Below are 19,778 nucleotides of genomic sequence, written 5' to 3'. Positions count from 1 at the left end.
AGACGTTTTAATCAAACAATGCTGTAATGAACAAGCTCATACTCATGTACTTTCATACATACGCAGTATTTCTGCCAGCTCAATTTCTAGAAGTAGAATTTCTAGGGCTAAGAATATATGCATTTGTAGTTTTGATAGATATTGCCAGTTTGCCCTCCATAGAAACCATCCCTCCCTGTTGTGTATGAAGTGCTTGTTTGCCCACATCCTCTCCAACCCACTGCTTATCAAACTTTCTCATCTTTGTCAATCTTACAGATAATCATATCTCTGTAAAGTTTTTTTTTTAAACTTCTTACTTTGAAATACTTACGAACTTGCATCATAGTTAAAAAAAATAATACAACCCCCTTTCAGAGAACTCCAGTGTTCTCTGGATACCCAGATCCATCAATTTTTTTTATATCAGTGAATTTATTGCTTTACATAATAAGAGTCTAAAAATGTCAGTGGTTAGCAGCAGAGAGGGAGAAGGACTCGTAGCACTTCAGCAAAGACAAGTCACATGTGTTGAGGCCTGTGATGAGGGGACGTGTGACATATTCAGACTTAATCCAAATGCACCACCTATAACCAGACAGTACAGACGTTCAGCCAGTTGTGGTGGGCGATTGTATGTGTCTTGCAGAAGTTTCCCATGGCCTTTAAAAACATTTTTATTGGATGCCAACTATGGAGAGGCTTATGGCCACTCATCTAATGCAAGTTTTTGTCCTTGTACAAATAGGTCAACATCTATTAAAAATGAGTTTTAAGATAATTTTCATATTTTTCTCTACTGCTTTCACAGCCATCAATACTTTATTGGCTATTAAATCCATTTTCTGTCATTTAAAAACAGGATAAAAAACTAAAACACAATCAACAATTCCATCTGACCAAAAGGGGAAGTGTAATTATTAAGTATCAGTGGCAGAGAGAGTTCAAATAGAGTCGACAGGCTACTCTGGAGGTTGCTCTTATGCAAGCTTCAGGTAGACCTTGCTACCTATCATAACCTGCCAACCCCCAACCAGGACCGTTCTAGTCAATCCTAAAGAACACCCAGGGCAATATTTAAGATTCTGCAAGAGTTCCATCCACTAGAGTAACTTTCCAGAAACCTAAATCTCCAGATGGGTCCCTGGTACAGATAAGTCCTAAAATCTAGCCCAGCCTCTCCAGAACATCAGCTAGTTCCATCTTGACCCTTCCAATATGAAAAATTTGGAATTGCCATAGCCCAGACAACCCCAAAGAGAGGGATGGAAAGATCAAAGGTGATGATAGAATTATACATAGAAGATTGGACTTAACAAATGAGTATGAATGCTGAATCATTAAATTGATATCTCTTTTAGTCTCCAGTATTTTAGAGCAGCTACACTAAACACCTTAAATTGTGAAATTGTAATCCATGTTTAAGTGGAGATATGTTCTACAACTAAATGTGATGGTGTACTTTGAAATTTATAGTTTTTTTGTATATATGTTATTGTTCACAAAAAAAGGAGAAAAAAGGTCGATTGTGATGATAAGAAGGTATTTAAGTCCCCTAACCTGCTATATTCTGGAGCAGCTAGAAGGAGAAATCTGAGAGGATCATATGGTGGCTCACGACAGACTCTGGGATCTGTCCTGTAACCATTTGTTGAACAGTGCTTTGAAAACTATTGCTTTTTTGTTTCTTTGTTTTGTATATATGTTATACTATACAATAAAAAAAGTTTAAAAAAAAAACCCAAAAACTAAAAAACGAAATAGTCGAGTATGCTTGGGAGTGGTTTAGATGGGAAAGTCTAAGTTGTATATATATTTCCACAATGAAAAAAAAACGAAAGTAACTAAGGAGAAGACAATGGAATGCAATACCTGACCCTAGATAGGATCTAATGATGAAGGCTAAAAGGCTCAAAGGACATTATGAAAATTGGGACATGTGAAAAAAATCGGAATATAGACTATAAGCTTTTTATGTCTGTTAAATTTCTGAACATGGTAACTGCTGAAGATTACGTACTTGAATGTCCTTGTTCTTAGGAAATATATGTGGGAGATTTATGTATTCAAGGAGCCTAATGTATACAGTCTACGCTCAAACGTTCAAAAATTGATTCGTAGATAAGACGGATAGATAAATAGAATGATATCGTAAATGTGACAAAATATTAAATTTGGTGGATCTCGGTGGGGTGGGATTTTGAAGAACTCTCTGTGAGTTTTATTATTTTTGCAATTTTCCTGTAACTTTGAAATTACTTCAAAATAAAAATTGAAAGAAAAAAATGAGGAAGTTCTAAAAATGCTGTGGGCCATTTCCAGGATAAATTGTTATATGAGTAACACAAAGTACAAAAGATTTTCTTTTGTATGCTACGATTTGTGTCAGGAAAAAGGAGAATGAAGAAAATAAACATCAGAACCATTGATTTTAACATTTTGCCACATTTGCTGCATCATTCTTTCTATCCCTCGATTTACCTATCCACATATCTGTCTATTTATCAATCTATTTCCTGAACACATGAGTGTAGGTTGTATATATTGGGTTCCTTGAACAACTTATTACTGCCATGTACATTTCCTGAGAGCTAGGATCTTCGTATGTGTCTACCTTAAATGCAGTTATCATATTTAAGAAATTAAACATAAAGCTTACAGTCCATATTCCAATTTTTTAATATGTCTCAATGTCCTTTTGAGCCTTCTCTTCTCCCTTGTTGGATCTTGTTCAGGATCATGCATTACCTTTCATTGTTATTATCTCTTTCATTTGCTGTAGTTTTTTTTGTATGTTTTTAAATTGTAGGAACATAAATGTTCCATTTCAGTCACTCCCAAGCGTACCATTGAGTGGGATTAATCACATTCACTGTGTTGTGGTCCCCTGATCCCCTTCACCCACTAAAACTGCCCAGTCTCCCCACACAGAAGCCCCACAGCCAGCATCGTTTTGCATTAACTTCCCCTTCTCCTGCCCCCCACCCAGGCAACCTGTACTCTCATTTGTGTCTGTTTGAGCTTGCATGTTCTCTGATATTTTCTCTGTAGTTACCATTGGGACTTAAATTTAACATCTTAAATCTGTAACAATCTCGTTTGCTTTGATACCAATTTAACTTCAACAGGACACATAAACCATGTTCCTGTATCCCTCTGCTCCCCCACTTTTGTGTAGTTCTTGTCACAAATTACATGTTTGTGCATTATGAGTCCAAACCCACTAATTTCTCATCACATTTTATGTATTGCCTTTTAGATCCTGTAAGAAGTAAAAAGTAGAGGTACAAACCAAAAGTACAACAGTACTGGCGTTTGTATTTAGCCATCATTTCCCCTACTGAAGCTCTTTTTTCTTCATGTGGCTTTAATCTACTGTCCTTTCCTTTCAACCTGTAGGACTCTCTGTAGCATCTCTGGGAAGGCAGGTCTAGTGCTGGCCCACACCTTCAACTTGTATTTATCTGGGAATGTCTCATATTCTCCCTCACTTTTACTTTTTGTTTGTTCTCATGGGCAGGCCCTGGGAATCGAACCTGAGTCTCCGGCATGGCAGGTGAGAAGTCTGCCTGCTGAGCCACTGTGGCCCACCCTCTCCCTCACTTTTGAAAGATAGTTTTGCTAGCTATAGAATTCTTGGATGGCAATTTTTTTTTTCTTTCAGCATTTAAGATATGTCGTCCTTCTACCTTCTGGCCTCTCATGATTTCCAATGAGAAACTGGCACTTAATCTTATTGAGGATTCCTTGTACGTGACATGTTGCTCCTCTGACATGTTGCCTCTCTCTTATGGCTTTCAGAATCCTCGGTCTTTGGCGTTTGACAGTATGCCATGGCAAAGTTCTATTTGGGTCTATCCTGTTTGAAGTTTGTTGAACATCTTGAGTGTGTATATTCATATCTTTTGCTAAATTGGGCAAGGTTTTGGCCATTATTTCTTTGAATATTCTCTTTCCCCTTTTATCTCTTTCTTCTCCTAGGATCCCCGTGGTGTATTATTGGCACCCTTGATGGTGTCCAACAAGCCCCTCAAGCTCTGTTCACTCTTCTTCATTCTTTATTTTTTCTGCTCCTCAAACTAGATGATTTCAGTTGTCTTATCTTCAAGCTTACTGATTCTTCTGCCAGCTCTAATCTGCTATTGAACCCCTCTAGGGAATTTAAAATTTCTTCTACTGTGGTCTTCAGCTGTGTTTGGTTCCTTTTCGTAAACCCCATCTCTCTGCTGATATTCTCTTTGTGTTTATTGTTTTCCTGATTTCCTTTAGTCTTTTGTCCATGTTTTCCTTTAGCTTTTTGAGCATATTTAGGGTCATTTTTTAAAAAGCCTTTGTCTGGTGTACCCCAGGTCTGATATTCCTCACTGAGGGTCTCTAACGTCTTAATTTTCCCCTTTGCCTGGACCATCACTTCCTGTTTCTCTATATGTTTTGTATTCTTTTTGGACATTTTGATATTTTAGTGTGTTATCACTGGAATTTAGACTCGGAGACATCTGTTCCTTGAGCTTGTATTCAACTGGTATTACGACAAAGAGATTTCCTTGAATGGCAGAAGGTAAAAACTGTTGAAAAGGGAAAAATAAAACACCTTTCCCAGTCTTTGCGGATGAACTTGTGTGAGTGCTTTCCTTCAGGGCTTCTCTGTCCAATGAGGCCAGAGCTGGAGGCTGCCTTACTCCTTTCTGCCCACGTCCTGCCTTGGGAATTCCCTTGTTTTCATGGTTACAAGTGTCCGCTCTTCCCTAGGACGCAATTTCCTCACAGTCCCGGGCCCTGCACTGTGTGTTCTGGGCACTGCACGGGACGTCCCTTGCCCCAGACAGCCACTGGACTCCTCTCCGTAGCGCTCTGTGGGAGGACTTGGCGAGCTGCCTTCTACAGGCAGGGCCAGTTCTGGGACAGTGAGTCCCGCAGCCCACCCCCAGACAGACGATCAAGTTTCCAGACGTGTGTGAGGCTTACTCTGCTCCCTCGAGTGCTAGGACCAGGGACCTGCCCTGGGAGTGTCGGCGGAGCCTGTGGCTGTAGGTTCGGCTGCCGTCAGTGGCCTTTCTCTTGATTTGGCACTGGCCCTGCCACTGCCATTCTCAGGGCTTGGAGAAGGACATGCCTGCCAGCTCCCGCGGTGGGACAGAGCCCTGGGGCACCTCCCTCGCCATCTTAATCGCGGCCTCTCAGTCTAATTTAATTTGCATTTCTCCTGTTATGAGCGAGTGTAAATTCTCCTATGTTTATGAGTCATTTGTATTATCTTTACTGTGAACAAGTTGTTAATATCCTTTGCCCATATTTCTTTTAGGTGGTTGATCTTTTTCTTGATTTTTCTATATAAATTAGAAAAAATAGCCATTCTCTGTGATCCTGATTACAGATATTTTCCCCTAGCTTACTACCATTTGTCTTTCGGCTCTCCTGTGAGGGGATATTATTTTTTCCATGCAGACATTAACAAATTTTGCATATCAAAATTTAATCAGTTGTTTTAATGGCTTCTAGGTTTTATGCTGTACTTAGAAAGGCCTCTTCTCTTTTTAAGTACTTTATGACTTCATTTTTAAATTAAAAAATCAATGTTCCATTAGGAATTGGTGCTGATGTAAGATATGCAGTGTGGGTCTGACTTAATTTTTTTTTCAGTTAGCTAGCCGGTTGCCCCAACACTCCTTAATAATCATCCTTTCTCCACCAATTTAAAATGCCACTTTTTACCATAAACCAAATTCCTACATGTATTTGATTATATTTTGAGGATTCCTGTTGTCTTTTATTGTGCCATGTATCTATTTGAGCACCAGTATCACACTGTTTTAATTAATTATTATAGCTTTGTAATGCATTTAAAACCTAATAGGGTTAATTCATTCTCAGTATGCTTCTTTTCAGTGATTTTCCAGGTTATTTTTGCATGTTTATTTTTCCAGATGAGTTTCAAAATCAACTTCATAGGGTCTTTTTAAAAAACTCTGGCATTAATGAGTTTTATGCAGCTGGTGATTGGTCAGATTTGTTTTCGGAAGATTACTCTGACTGCAGCATGGAAATAGATGGGAGGAAACAAGACTGCACGCAACTGAAAGGCTGTTTCAGCAGTCCCGGAGAGAGTGGATGCATGGGGGGTTGCGAGTGGCAGTGGCTTTGGGAGGTGTGGAGGGTAAAATGACGGGATTTGGCCGTGAGTGGGCCGTGGGTGTGGGGCAGCCGGGAGGAAGCGCTCGAGGGTGATGCTGCCTTTCCTGAGATGGCTGGGTGGGGAGGAAGGTGACAGATTCACTCCTCAGCGAGTGGAGTTTGAAATGCCTGCGGGCGTTCTGGAAGGTTCCCAGGAGGCGGCTGAGCACCAAGTCTGCAGTTTTCGGGGAGGCCTGGGCGGGAGCTGAGGAGCGGGGTGCAGGGCTCCAAGGCAGCCCGCAGTTAAAGCCTGGGAGTGTGCGCGGGAGGCAGCTTGTGGAGGAGGGAGGAAGAGGAGGCGGCACATGGAGGGAGGAAGAGGAGGCAGCCTGCGGTGGCTGCCTGGACCACAAGAGGACAGCTGCGTACAGGAGGGTGGGTGAAGCCATAGTACAGCTTTTCCTCCCACCCGCCCTCTCCCTCTCCCCTCCCTCCCTCTCCCCCTCCCGCTGGGCCTGTCCCCCTCCCTCCTTCCCTCCCTCCCCTTCTCTCCCTCCCCCTCCCTCTCCCCCTCCCTGCCCGCCCTCCTTCTCCTGTGATAAAACAGTACCACAGTTTTAATTAATTATTATAGGGCCCTCCCTTTCCCCCTCCCCTCCCTCCCTCTCCCCCTCCCACCCTCCCTCTCCCCTTCCCTCGACCCCCTTCCTTTCCTCGGGTCACCCAGAGGGGCTGAGTTTAAACACCGACAGGAGGGAGCCCCTGGAGAGGCCAAGACCTGTGAGCCTGCTCCAAGGGAGCTGGGTGGCCCCAGGAAGGGTGGGCCAAGGTGCTGAGATGCTGAGAAGGGCTGGTAGAAGCTGCCCAGTGGGGACGTCTCAGGAGAGTAGCCCTCTTACAGTGACAGTTTTGACTTTTGTGGTGTTTTCTTATATTTTCTTTTGGTGATTTTTATGTTTTGAAAATTTAGAGAAAGGACCTTTAAGAAATTGGAGCCAGCTTTAGTAATTTAATTGGAGATTAAGTTTAAAAATGAAGGTAAAGAACAGTGGTTCATATGCTACCGTTTGTGTAAAAAGTGAGCAAAAGTAATATATGTTTATGTTTGCTGTACATGCATTATCATTATTTGCAAGGGTCACAAGAAATTAATAATCAGGTCAGTCGTTGGGAGTGGAAACTGGCGGTGCAGATTTTTGCCCTTAGTCCCCCCTTCCCCGCTGGGGACAGCACCCGGGGAGTGGGCAGGCCTGGGCTTGGGCAGGGGTGAAGCCTTGGCCTAAAGCGGCCTGGCCCTGTTGGCTGCAGTCTGTGCTGGCCCCCCAGCTGGTCTTCGGGGGAAGGGAGGCAGAATGGGAATGAAGGGTCATTGTCCTGCCGTTGTCCAGAGCTCTTCCTCCAGGGGTGCAGCCCAGTGACCACTAACCCTGCTACTTCCACCCTTCCATGTGGGGGAGGGCAGCAAGCTCACCTGCCACGTCTGTGCTCAGAGGCCACATCCGAGCAACAGAATACGTCCTCTGGGGGTGACTCTTTGGCCTAATTTTAAGTAGCTTAGCCTACCCGTTGCAGGGATAAGTTTCATAGGGATGAACCCCAAGATCGAGGACTCGGCCTATGGATTTGGTTGTCCCCACTGCTTGTGAGAATATCAGGAAGTCTCCAAATGAGGAAGTTGAATATTTCCTCCTTTCTCCCCAGTCCCCCAGGTGGACTTTGCAAATACTTTTTTATTTACTGTCCAAATTACTCGGGGATATATCAGGGCATCACACTAACACCCTATTCAGGATTCCATGTACTTATGGTGTTCAGCTAAACTGACCATACAAGTTAAATTAGGAAACGCACTACCCAAAATATACATTTCACCCCAAGTAAACATCTCTCCCTTTGGTCTCACACAGAAGTTGAAGTTTTAAAATATGCACCATGTCGTCCTTTACCCTGTGTTCTCTTATTTACGTGCATTTGGAGGTTATTGATTCAAAGCTGAAAACAGCACCTTTAATTTAGAAGTCATAATTTTAACAAAATATTTCAAACTTTATTTGGAAAATATTAAATATGCAAAAGTAAAGGATAGAATAATGAACCCCATATACTCATCACCATTTCAATAATTTTCAACATTTTTCCAGTCTTGTTTCGTCTATCTCCACCTTACCTTTTTTTTAAACTACAAATTCTGTATTTCCCTAAGCTCAGTGAAGTGTCTTGCCAGGTTGAATCACAGTGAGATCCAGAATGTAGTGGGTCTGGAAGGAACAAGGGGAGGGAGGCCAGTCCCGGCAGGTGAGTCTTATGCTGTTCCAAAACTCGGAAAGAGGGGAGTGGGTGCCTGGACTCCTTCCCTGTCAGACAAGGGGCCCGCCTGGCCCTCTGGCCTCCACGTGTTCCTCTGGCTTCATGTGCGGCCAGTAGTCTTCCTGTCACCCAGCCCCCGGCTGCAGTCTGTGTACGTCAGAGCCAGTTCTCCCCTTCCATGGCTCCTTTCCATGGTGCCATCTTCACAGAAAAAAGAGCAAATCAGCTTCTTTGGGGGAGATAAGCAGGCAGACCCAGCTAACTCCAAGCCGCTTTTTCTAGTCACTATATTAACGTCACGGTTAAAAGGGCAACTGCCTCAACAGTTACCTGGCAGGGAGGGGGCTGTGCAAGGGCAATTTAAAAGTCTGCACCTGCCCCTCCTGAGGCTCTGAAGTCAAAATTCTTCATAGAATTTTGAAAATTTTAGATATACACCAAAAAAGAAATAGGCTAATAAATTTCCCTGTTCCCATCCCCATTTTCAGTAATTGTCAACATTTTGCCATTTAAACTTTTGATTGTGCATCCTAAGTAGTAAAAAAGAGTTGTGTCTTCCTAATCTGGCAATTCTATTCTACTGCTATGGTTTTACACAAAAAAGGTAGAAAACTAAATGCAAATAGAAAGTTCTGATGTTTTTCTCACGTCCCATGTACATCTCCTGGAGTATATGCGCTCACTTTGGAGCCTGATTATTTAGAAACATTATAATAACTCACCAGGCATTTCTTAGAACCCAGTATGTCACTGGCACCATGGCTGCCAAGAGGGTCTCCCCTGGGGACAGGATCAGAAGTCTCTGTGCAGCCTGCTCCATCCGCAGAAAGTCCTACAGCCTCTCCAGGTGAGAGGCCGGCGGGCATTAACTTTCTCACCTGCCTCTTCCTGTACAAGCGTTCCCAAGTCTGTGTTGGAATTTGGAATAACTGAGGAATTCCTTACGAGAAGCATGGCTTGGTCAGTCAACGGCCTTGAGGTTTCAGTTGACCATTTGTTAGTGCTCGAGGCCCCTGCTGCCAGACCTCCCTGTCAGGCTGTGGAAGCATCTCTGTGTTACCTCGGGGGCCCCTTCCTCTTTGCTTGCCCATGTCCAGGGCCCAAAAGAGATTATTGCACCTCCCATCCTTATATGCATTTTGTAATAATAACAGCCATCTTAAAAAAAAAAAAAAGTAGAGAAATCCAGTTAAATTCTGATTTTCCCCAAGGTAAGTGCTTTGAATTTTACTGGAAAGTCTTTCAAATCGTTTTCCTGACCTGTGTTGCCCCTGCCTGGCCAGGGCCCTAAGCCGAGCGTGGTCTCCGTGTGGGCCGTCCAGCACAGGCGGACCCCTTCCTCACTTAGCACCTGGGTCCCCTGTTCTGAAACAGGAGCAGTGCCGCGCAGAGCCTGAGCCCGAGGCCCTCCTCAAAATATGTGTGTCCAGTTTGCGAGCTCTTTACTTTACTCGTCCTTTGCTTCTCTTAAAAAAAATGGAACTCTTTATCCCAATGTAGTCTTTCTCTGCTCTTCTATCAGTCAGCTTTGCTGCTATTTGGTCCAATCCAAAAACCCTGGGACTTCCAACAAACCATCATTTTTCTCTTATTTTCCTTGTGAGGGGCTACAGGGCGCCTGCTCTGGCTCTCCTATATATCTTCTGCAACCTAGGCTGAAGGAGTATCCTGTGTTTGGGATATGACATTCTCCTGATAGAAGAAAGGCAGTGAAGCTTTCTGTTTGGATGTCTGTCACACCTGCTCGCAAGCCATTGGCCAAAGCAAATCAGGTGGTCCAGCCCTCATTGCTCAGCCATTCTCCCAGGCTGCAGGTCTCAGAGGCAACATTTGTGGGCAGCGCTTGGCGCCTAACAGGTGGAGGTCCCTTGTGAGGACTTTGAGAGGCTCAGCGTGCGAGCAGGCCCATAACGGATGCCCCGCCTGGCTACTGGACGGCAGGTGCCTCGCCCCTGCCACCTGGCCACCACCTGGAGCCCCACCCCCTGTGGTGCTGAGCCGTCCTGTGTGAAATCTAATTACATTTTCTCAACAAACCCGTGAAGAGGTTAGCGTCGTCATTTCCATTTTCCAGATAAGGAAACAGTCCAGAAAGGTGAGATAACTTGTAATGCGTGGATCCTGGACCCGAACTGTTTCTCTGACTCCAAATCATAGGTGCTTTGAGCTGCAACCTAGCATGTTGGCCTCAGGAACCTTAGAAATGAAATGCTGTGAACTTACTGAATTGATAACTGCAACGAACGTGTAAAATATGGAAGATTGTTTACAAAATAGTGTTAAGTGCAAAACTGAAGACACAAAACCTAGGATAAATCTGTATATGGATAGAACCTGAAAAGGACCAGTAAAAAATGAAATACTTGGCCTTCAGGGTGGCAGCGTTTTATTTCTTTTTATGTTTTAAAATTGTCTTAGCAAATACCTTTTTAAATAACTGAATTTTAACTGTCAGCAAGCAATAGATTGGAAATTGGTGGGAATGAATAAATCATGTGTCCATTTACTACTAGCTTTTTTTGGGGACACAGATTTAGGTCAAATACTTAAAACCATATAATGTTTGACAGGTTCCTTTGCTCTTAAACCCACTTCAGCCCCCAGCCCTGATTGAACAACTGTTCCAATTCATTTGACAAGCAGGCAGGTCCCTACGAAGGGAGGAAACGAAAGCCAAATGTAGTTTGGATTAAGATCTGATACTACAGGGGCAGAGAGATGAGGTTGGGCCAGGGTGAGGTAAAGGTGAAAATATTACGTTTAAGCAGAGATTAGCCCCTCAAACAGTTCAGTGGTCATTTGGGCCGGCAGGTGTTGACGCAGAAGAGTAAATGTAAATAGAAAACATGTGTTTAGGACATTACAGGAGCGTCCTGCGTTTGGCACCCCCTAGAAACCTCCAGCGCCTGCTCTGTGGGCCACCTCGGAAGGCCTGTCCTAGGGCTCCCACAGGAAAATTTTAGGTTTTCAAGTACATTTAACATCACTGTAGTGAATACAGAATTACAGTGGCAGAATTTTCCCTTTTCTTTTATCTTGGAAGGAAGCCATCTGTCTCTTAAAATTATTTCTATCCTGGATAATCAAGTTTCTGTTAATCAAGTGTGCTGCAGGCATGCATCCTCTTGACTGACAAGGCATTTTAGTTCCTGCTCTCCCTAGAACAGTAGGCTGGATTGTCTGAGAGCAGCACAGCACCCCTTACCTGTCACAACGTATATCTGTCCTCCAAGCCCGAAAGTAGTTCTTCACTGAGATCTTGTTATTTTAGGAGAGTAGATTTAGGATCTGAATTATTAAAATAGATTGAAATTGTTAGACTAAATTAGCCCAGCCATTTTTTATCAGCCCCTCGGGAGAAATATCTCTAAATTCCATATGGGAACATCTGGGTCTAACAAAGAAAACCTAGGGGTCAATTCTTAGCTAAAGGAATCTCACCTATAAAAATTCCCGGTCGTAAGATTCCTTTCATAATAAGCTAGCTATTATATATATATGATTCAGTTTACCTTAAAACAAACTGTCTTTGAGGGGTTGGAAGGACCGCTGTGTTGAGGAAGAGGCGAGGTACGGCAGTTTGAGAATTGCTTTGTTGTGTAACTAGTATAATAAAATTATACTGTAAAATTTGTGTTAGACTCTGTGTATGTATATGTACTATATGTATGCACTATATGTATGTTTTATCAAATTTGCATTATGCTGTGGATTTATACAAATGATAACTCAAAAAAATCTGTTTTTATATATTTCATAAATATGTCCACTGTAAATTGTTTTATATGCATTTCCCCATTATGTGAGATTTAGTGGTCCAGCCTAGAATTGGTCTTTGATGACTGGAAAGGTTATTACCCTTTATGACATCAATCTCAAAAATGTTTAGAATTTCCCCCAAACATTCCCACTTGGAGAAGAATCCCACTGATACTTTTCCTCTTTAACAGACTCCAGAGTCTAACACGATGTGTCGGTGAGGACCTAGGTGTAAGGGCTGAAACAGGAGCGCAGGCTCCCATCTGGAGGGCACGGCCACTCTCGCTGCGGTCCGTGCTCCCCAGGTGGGGATATGGGACCAGTGTGGCCAAGAATGGTCTCATTTCTCACTAGAAGCCTCTGGTCTGAGTTTTCCAAGTTGTCCGTTCAATCACATGTTTTCAAAGGACATGTGCAGGACAGATAGTTGACAGTCTGTTGGTCTCCATGGCTTGCCAGTTTATTTCCTCCTTAAATATACCCCTTTTACATTCTAATGTACTCCTAGCGTCTGGAATTTGGAATATGAATCCATAGTGCCTTGATTCTCCACCTCCTAATTTTGACAATTTTTCATTATGCCATTCTTGCATCTTGCAGCTTTACACTAAAGACTGTTTTTAGTTGTCTCATGATTACATAGAAATTGCTCTACGTCTACTATTGTTTTATTTATCCGGACACAAGGCACAGAAATAAACAGCCGTAAAAGTATAAAAATCAGTGTCTTCCTGATTTGGACAGTGAATAAAGAAGTATTTGCAAAATCCCCTTGGGGAAATGGGGAAAAGGGGAAAATTCAACTTCCCCATTTGGAAAATTCCTGACATTCTTGCAAGCAGTGGGGACAACCAAATCAATAGGCCCAGCTCTCAATCTTGGGGTTTGTTCCCATGAAGTTTATCCCTGCAAAGGATAGACTAAGCCTACTTAAATTTAGGCCTGAAGGTCACCCCCAGAGAACCTCTTTTGTTGCTCAGATGTGGGCTCTCTCTTGCAGCCAACACGACAAGCGAACTCACCACCCTCCCCCTCTCTACGTAGGACGACTCCCAGGGGTGTGGACCTTCCTGGCAGTGTGGGACAGAAATCCTAAAATGAACTGAGACTCAGTATCAAGGGATGGAGGAAACCTTCTCAACCAAAAGGGAAAGAGAGAAATGTGACAAAATAAAGTGTCAATGGCTGAGAGAGTCCAAACAGAGTCGAGAGGTTATTCTTGTGCATTATATAGAAATATTTCCTTTTAGTTTTTGTTATATAGTGAGTGGCTACAGTGAAACTAGTAGCCTTGTTTCCTTGTTTCTTGAAGATGAATATATAATGATACAGCTTTCACAATGTGACTGTGACTGTGATTGTGAAACATTGTGTCTGATGCTCCTTTTATCTATGGTGTGGGCAGATGAGTAGGGAAAAATTGACAATAGGGGGAACAAAAGTTAAAATAAATTGAACAGACTGAAAAAAATTCAGAAGGTATATTTTAATACTTAAAGGTTTATGGTCACAGGTATTAAAAATTTGTTAAAATCCCAATATACCCGTACTTTTTAAGGCAGAGATGTGTGACGGGGTAAGGAAAAATACTCCAGTCGTCAAATCGCATCACACGAGGAGAAACTTCCATGGGAGGAGTGAAATAGAAATAATAGTTCAAAGAAACAGAAGAAAAAAAAGTGAATGTTGTACATTTTCTAACTAGGAAAGAAAGCTGTCTCAGGAGTCAGTGTCCTCCCCCGTTTGTCAGTGGTCGCCCTGCGGGCGCGGTGGGCACTGCCCGGTGCCTGTCACAGCGGCCCTTCTCTCCTGTCTCCGCAGCCGTCCTTTCCTCCGGCCGACACCGCGCGGGGGACCCGGCACCACGGGCTAGTGGAGAGGCCGGCCCGCAGCCGCTTCCACCCGCTGCACCGGCGCTCTGCAGACAAGCCCGGGCGCCAGATATCCTTTTCCACCGTCGCGGGGAGGAGGGGCTCGGAAGTGCCTTCAGGCTCTGCGCGGGGCTTCAGCGTCTTCACTTTGCCTGAGGACCGAGGCGGTGAAAGGGAAGGAGTTGGAGGCTGGGCGCGTGTCTGCAGCCCACGCTCGGAAAGCTCCTGGTGGGTGTTCCCTCTGTGCAAGCGTCCGTCACGCTCAGGGCAGTGACAACGTGACAAAGATCATTAATTCAGCCCCGCCGCAAGGCCTTCGTGGCATTTTCTTCAGAAGCTTAGCATCTCCTTCTGAAATCTCCAAAGTCAGAGTTAAACCTGGCTTGGGTCACGTTGAAGAGAGGGTAGGCTATCTTGCCAAAGCAGAAATACAAGTACTGGATTTATTTGGATTTCTGTCCGCCTGCTGACATGCAATTAGAACTGACGGGAAAAAAATTCCGTTTTTCTTTTTATAAATGATTTTTGATTTGTGGCATTTCAAACTTAGTAAATGACAACTGAAATAGAAACTGAAATTTAGGAAATTCTTGGACAGGGATGAGCACTCACCCGGAACCCGCGTTGTGAAGCAGAGGTAAAGGAAAGGGCCCGCACGCTGGTCTCGCGGTTTCAGGTCGCCAGCGCTCCTGAGGGCTGGTCTGTGCAGCCACCGCGTGCCCAGGCCTGGGGGGAGCTGAGCCAGCTTCCCTGAGCGACGGCAGGGAAGTGGCCGCGGAGGCTGGTGTGCTCGCCTCCCTGGGGCTGGGGACCCCTGCAGCAGGCTCAGAGTGGGCTTCAGGGGCCTGGAGACTGGGAAGCCGGGAGGGCTCCGGTGCTTGCTGAGCGCCCGCCCCTGCCAGGCACAGTGCCTGGAGCTTATCACCACTGTGCTATCAGGTCACCCCGCGGCCGGGTTCACCCACATTTCCAAGGAGATTGAGCCCAGCCCAAGCTGGCCCCCAAGCCTGTGCTCCCCGCCCGCCCCCTCCAGGTCTGCTCTTGTGTGCCAGAGCCCCTGGGGGGGAGGGGGTGCACAAAGGAAGCCACTGCTCTTCTTGGCCTCCGGCTGCTTGCAGTTTTTACTCTTTACTTGGAGGGAGGGATGAAATGACCTCAGGGATGTTTATTTCTGCCCTTCGCCTCAGGGACATAGCACACGTGGTCCTGACTTCCGGTTTTGTGTACTATGTGGCTATTCTCAGGGAGAGTGAAGATGATAAATGACTTGAGAATGCTTTTCTGGAATGTGTGGTAACTTTTACATAGACGGCAAAAGGAAAAGGGAAATGATGGCAATTCTTCAGTGACTTGTGTTTGCATGGGGGTTGAGGTCCTGTGTCAGTCGTTGATTAAATTGCTTGAAGTTTCCAAGGAAGTGACTTTCAATGTTTCTTTGCTTGATTCAAAAATGTCTTTTTTTACTTTCTCAATTTCCTCTTTCTTTTGCAGATGCTCCCTCTTGTATATTATATATAACATACATATTTAAGTATATATATATATATATATATATATATAAAATCTAAAGTCCTTTGAAATAAGTGTAGTGTAAATACATACAAATATACACAGCTTTATTAACCAAAGAAATGCATTTTAGATAGGGGAGGGAACTGAATAAAAGAGAAAAGGACAAGAATATTCTTTCACTTAAAAGAGATTTGTTAAGTTTCTTGTAGTGTCAGGCACCATTTTAAACCATGTGCAAGAAAACATGGTGCCTGCTTCGTGGCGTCTCGCAGGAGAGGCCACTACGCACGCAAGTGGCCGCAGCCCAGCGGGCCGAGCTCCTGCTGAGGCGGTGCAGGGGCCATGCGAGCGCTAGGAGGCACCCTGGCCAGGCCCTGCGGCACAGGGAAGGAAGGGCTGAGGCTTGTAGGAGAAGGACGCAGCAAGGGACCATCTGTTCACCTTTCCCTGCCGGGCACTGTTCTAGGCAAGGAGACTAGGTGAGAAATAAGGCAGCCCCTGGTTTGGGGGCGTGCACAGACTAGTGGGAGGGGACAGACGACAGGTAAAAGGTAATTCAGGCAGGTACCTTCAGGTGGTAGTGTTGCGTAGCAGCTGAGGAGGGAGTGTTCCAGGCAGAGGGAACAGCATGTGCAGGAGCCCCAGAAGGGGAGACTGTATTAGATATTCAGAGTGCCCTGACTTCTCAGAATCTGACCCTATTTCTGGATCAACTTGTGAGCACCACAGCAGAGAAGATCAGCTCCTAACGGGGGGAAAGCAACGGCAGATTAATGTGCAGATGAATTAAAGCTGCTCGTGAGGAAATTGAGTGTGACGCCGTGGCCCTGAGATGCTTCTTGGTGGCCTCCTCTGAAGCCCTCCTCGGGGCCCAGGACTGGACACCTGCTGATGCAGGGCACATTTTTAGGTCTCGGCCTGTCCCCGAAGAAGGAGGCAGTTTGTTAGCTAAAGTTCCTTCTGAGGAATCAAGGGGTCGTACTCCACTTGTTAGATATGAGAGTGCGATAACTTTCCATCAAACTTATTAATATACTCAGGAGAACTTGGAGCAGGAGGGTTGTGATTCCATCCCTCCTTCTGTGGCCTGCATTCGGTGGGTTGTTAAATACTAGGCTTAAAATTGTTGACTTTTATGCTTATCTTTTAGCTTCTTAATAAAGTTTTATCATTTGAAAGTATTAAAACTAGTTTGAACCTTCGTTAGAACAAAAAGAATGTATTTGGAATTCTTTTATAACAGCTATGTCTTGGCTTGGATGTTATTTTAGGATGGGAAAACTGTCTTAGATGAGGATTCACCCTATGATACGTGACCTCAAATAAAATGAACCTTGTTTATTAGCACATGTCCAGCTTCCTCCCAGAGTGGGCAGCCCCCACAAGCTCTGGCACAAGGAGATTTCCCTCCACAGGGGGCGGCTGTCACTGCCGAGAAGGCCCGGGCAGCGGGCTGTGCTGTTGGCGTGGTGGCCAGGCCAGGGCTTCAGGGCACCTTAGCCTGGGTCCCCGCTCGGGCAGACGGCAGGTGCTGCCAGGCCTTGGTCCTGGCAGGGAAGGCAGCTCTTCTGGGAAGAGACAGCACTTTGTGCAGCTGCCTTTGTCTTCAGCATTCCTCCTTACTCCTCAAGAGCAGCGAACACGTATCCCAAACACCGCCTTGTTGAATTTCTGAACTGTTAACGTCAATGTACAGCAAAGGCAGTATTTCCTCAGACCTGTGGGTAATACCTTGCAAAGAAGGGGACACGCTAGAGAGTCACAGAACATGCTTTCCTCTAAAAGAAATGTGTGTTTTGAAAGAGAGGAAAAGAAACGTTCAGAGACTTTCTGATTTGTATTTCCGACAAGGTGTGAGGGTCGCTGCAGCCAGGAGAGTGGAGTGAGCAGCCAGGAAGAGCGCCCTTAAAGGACGGCACAGTTAAGAATGACTCTCCTCTCTGGAACAGGCTTCGCTTTGATTCTTTGAATCACAAGTGGAAAATTTTAGGACATTGGTTTATAGAATTTCCTTGAAATGCTTTGCTGGAAAGGATTCCATGGCCCATAAATTTGAGAAACGCTGCACTTTCTGCCCTCTCTGGGAGTTCCCAGTATATATCTGAGCTCTGAAGAGCCCTGCAGTTAAGAAACTTTTTATTTTTAACCCAGATTTTCCAAAACTTACTTAGTTCACAAAACCCAGTTTTTACCTAACTCATCTTGAAGGACTAGAAAATGGTAGTTTTAAGGTAAAAATATTCCTGGCTTCAAAATTTCCCCTCAACAATTAAGAATTACTGATTGTATATGTAGAATGGAATGATATCTAAATGTTTTTGTTTGTTAATTTTTTTTTAATTAATAAAAAAAGTTAAAAAAAATTTCCCCTCAACATATCTGCCACTCATGTGGAGGGCAAGGGGAAGATGTTCTCCTATGTAGGACCTGAGAAAGGCCGTGCTGGTGCTCTGCCTTTAAAAGCTGACTTTAATACGTTTCCTTGCAGGACATAGTTAAAGATGGCGGTAAAGGGAGAACAGGAAACGGAGTGATGAAGATGTGGCAGAGAAATTAGAAAGGAACCAAACTATGATTGTTCTCCATGTTAAATGGGTTCTGTTACTTACCCCACCAGCTACATGGAAGGCCACAGGCTGCCTTCCGGGGTCTGTCCCTGACAAGATGCACAGTTCCAGAGGATAGGATTAAAAATGGCCAATCACCAGGCCCTTGACCTTAAAGCTTGCTCTTGTGAAGTTTATTTCTGTAGCGGCGAAGCTAAGCCTACCTATAATTATGCCAAAGAGTGGCTTCCAGAAAGCCTCTTTTGTTGCTTAGATGTGGCCTCACTCTCTCTAAGTCCATTAACTCCCCCCTACATGGGGCATGACACCTGGGGGTGAAAGTCTCCCTGGCAACATGAGACATGACTCCTAAGGATGAGTCTGGCCCTGGCACCGTGAGATTGACAATGTCTTCGTGACCAAAAGAGGGGAAAGAAATATAACAAAATAAGGTATCAGTGGCTAAGAGAGTTCAAACAGAGTTGAGGGACTGTTGTCTGTCATCTCTCACTCTCAAATAGGCAACTCTTAAATGCAAGCTTCAGCTAGATTTTGCTAATTATCACAGAATGGTTACAACCAAAACCATTCCTGTTAACTGTAAAGGTTCTAAGAACCCTAGGGCTCTATCAGAGATTCTACAAAAGTTTCACATACTGAGATTACTTTCCAGAAATCTACAACCTCTAGATGGGTCCCTGGACCAGATAAGTCCTGAAACCCAGAGGGCCCAGCCTTTCCAGAACATCAGCTGTTCCATCCTCCTTTGCCATAGTATTGACAGCCCCTTCTAACATGAAAAAGTTAGTATGGGCATAGCCCAAATACCCCTAAAGAGTGGGAGAAGGATCAATGGAGAAAGAGGAGTTACAACAGAGAAAATAAGATTTAGCCAATGAGTCTGACTGCTGAATCATAATACTGATATTTCTTTTAGTCTTCAGTGTCTTGGAGCAGCTAGAAGGAAAAACCTAACATTGCAGTACCATAGCCCATGCCCAACTCTGAAATCTGTTCTATAACTACTTGTTACAATGTACTTTGAAATTTTTGCTTTTTTGTATGTATGTTATATTTCACAACAAAAAGTGTTTTTGTTTTTGTTTTTGTTTTTAAAAACCTTCCAGAAGGCAGTTCCTGGGTCCTGCCTGAGGTGGTGCTTACCCCAAGGGGACAGACAACCGCAGAAGAAAGGGGGCTCTGCTCTCCCAGCCATGGTCAGGCAGCTCCAGAAAGAGACAGGGTGAAACTTGTGTTTGGCTTCTGTGGCTCAGCGACCCACCCGCTGGCAGGCACCAACTGATGTGTTCTTTTATCAGCAGGAGAGCTGCTCCCCTTCCTTTGGGGAAGAGTCAGTAAGCGCTGTTCCTCTACCACCCCACCCCCCACCCCGAGTTAAGAAAGAGTAGGAGGCCTCTGGTCACTGAGTTGAGGCAGGAACAGAGGAGCCGAAGGATTTCCGTCCGCAGAACTGCAGGGACTTGGGGAGACAGGGAAGGGGCTGGGTGAGCACTGGGTGGTGGCATGCCCATTAAGTAAGAGGGACCACAGCAAGAGGAGCAGGGAGGGGCCAGGTTATCAGTCAGATTGTAGACAGAGTCTGAGGTGTCTGGGGTACATTTCGGTGGGGAGCCGAGTAGGCAGTTGGAAATGTGGGCTTGGAGAACTACTGGGAGCTGGAGATGTGGACTTC

At 44.6% G+C, this 19,778-nt stretch overlaps 1 protein-coding gene across 1 annotated transcript in view; it reads left to right on the top strand.

Annotated features, from left to right (window-relative positions):
* The window catches only part of CRTC3 (CREB regulated transcription coactivator 3), a 107,616-nt gene that overhangs the window by 47,489 nt on the left and 40,349 nt on the right, over positions 1-19,778 (top strand). Inside the window, exon 3 of the mRNA XM_077124275.1 lies at positions 13,978-14,097. Within this exon, the coding sequence (XP_076980390.1) occupies positions 13,978-14,097 (120 nt within the window). The remainder of the gene's footprint in view (positions 1-13,977; positions 14,098-19,778) is intronic.

The sequence above is a fragment of the Tamandua tetradactyla genome, chromosome 12 (genome assembly GCF_023851605.1).
Source record: "Tamandua tetradactyla isolate mTamTet1 chromosome 12, mTamTet1.pri, whole genome shotgun sequence".
NCBI lineage: Eukaryota > Metazoa > Chordata > Mammalia > Pilosa > Myrmecophagidae > Tamandua > Tamandua tetradactyla.
The sequence above is the reverse complement of the archived record's forward strand: the minus strand, read 5'-3'. Positions and strand labels throughout refer to the sequence as shown.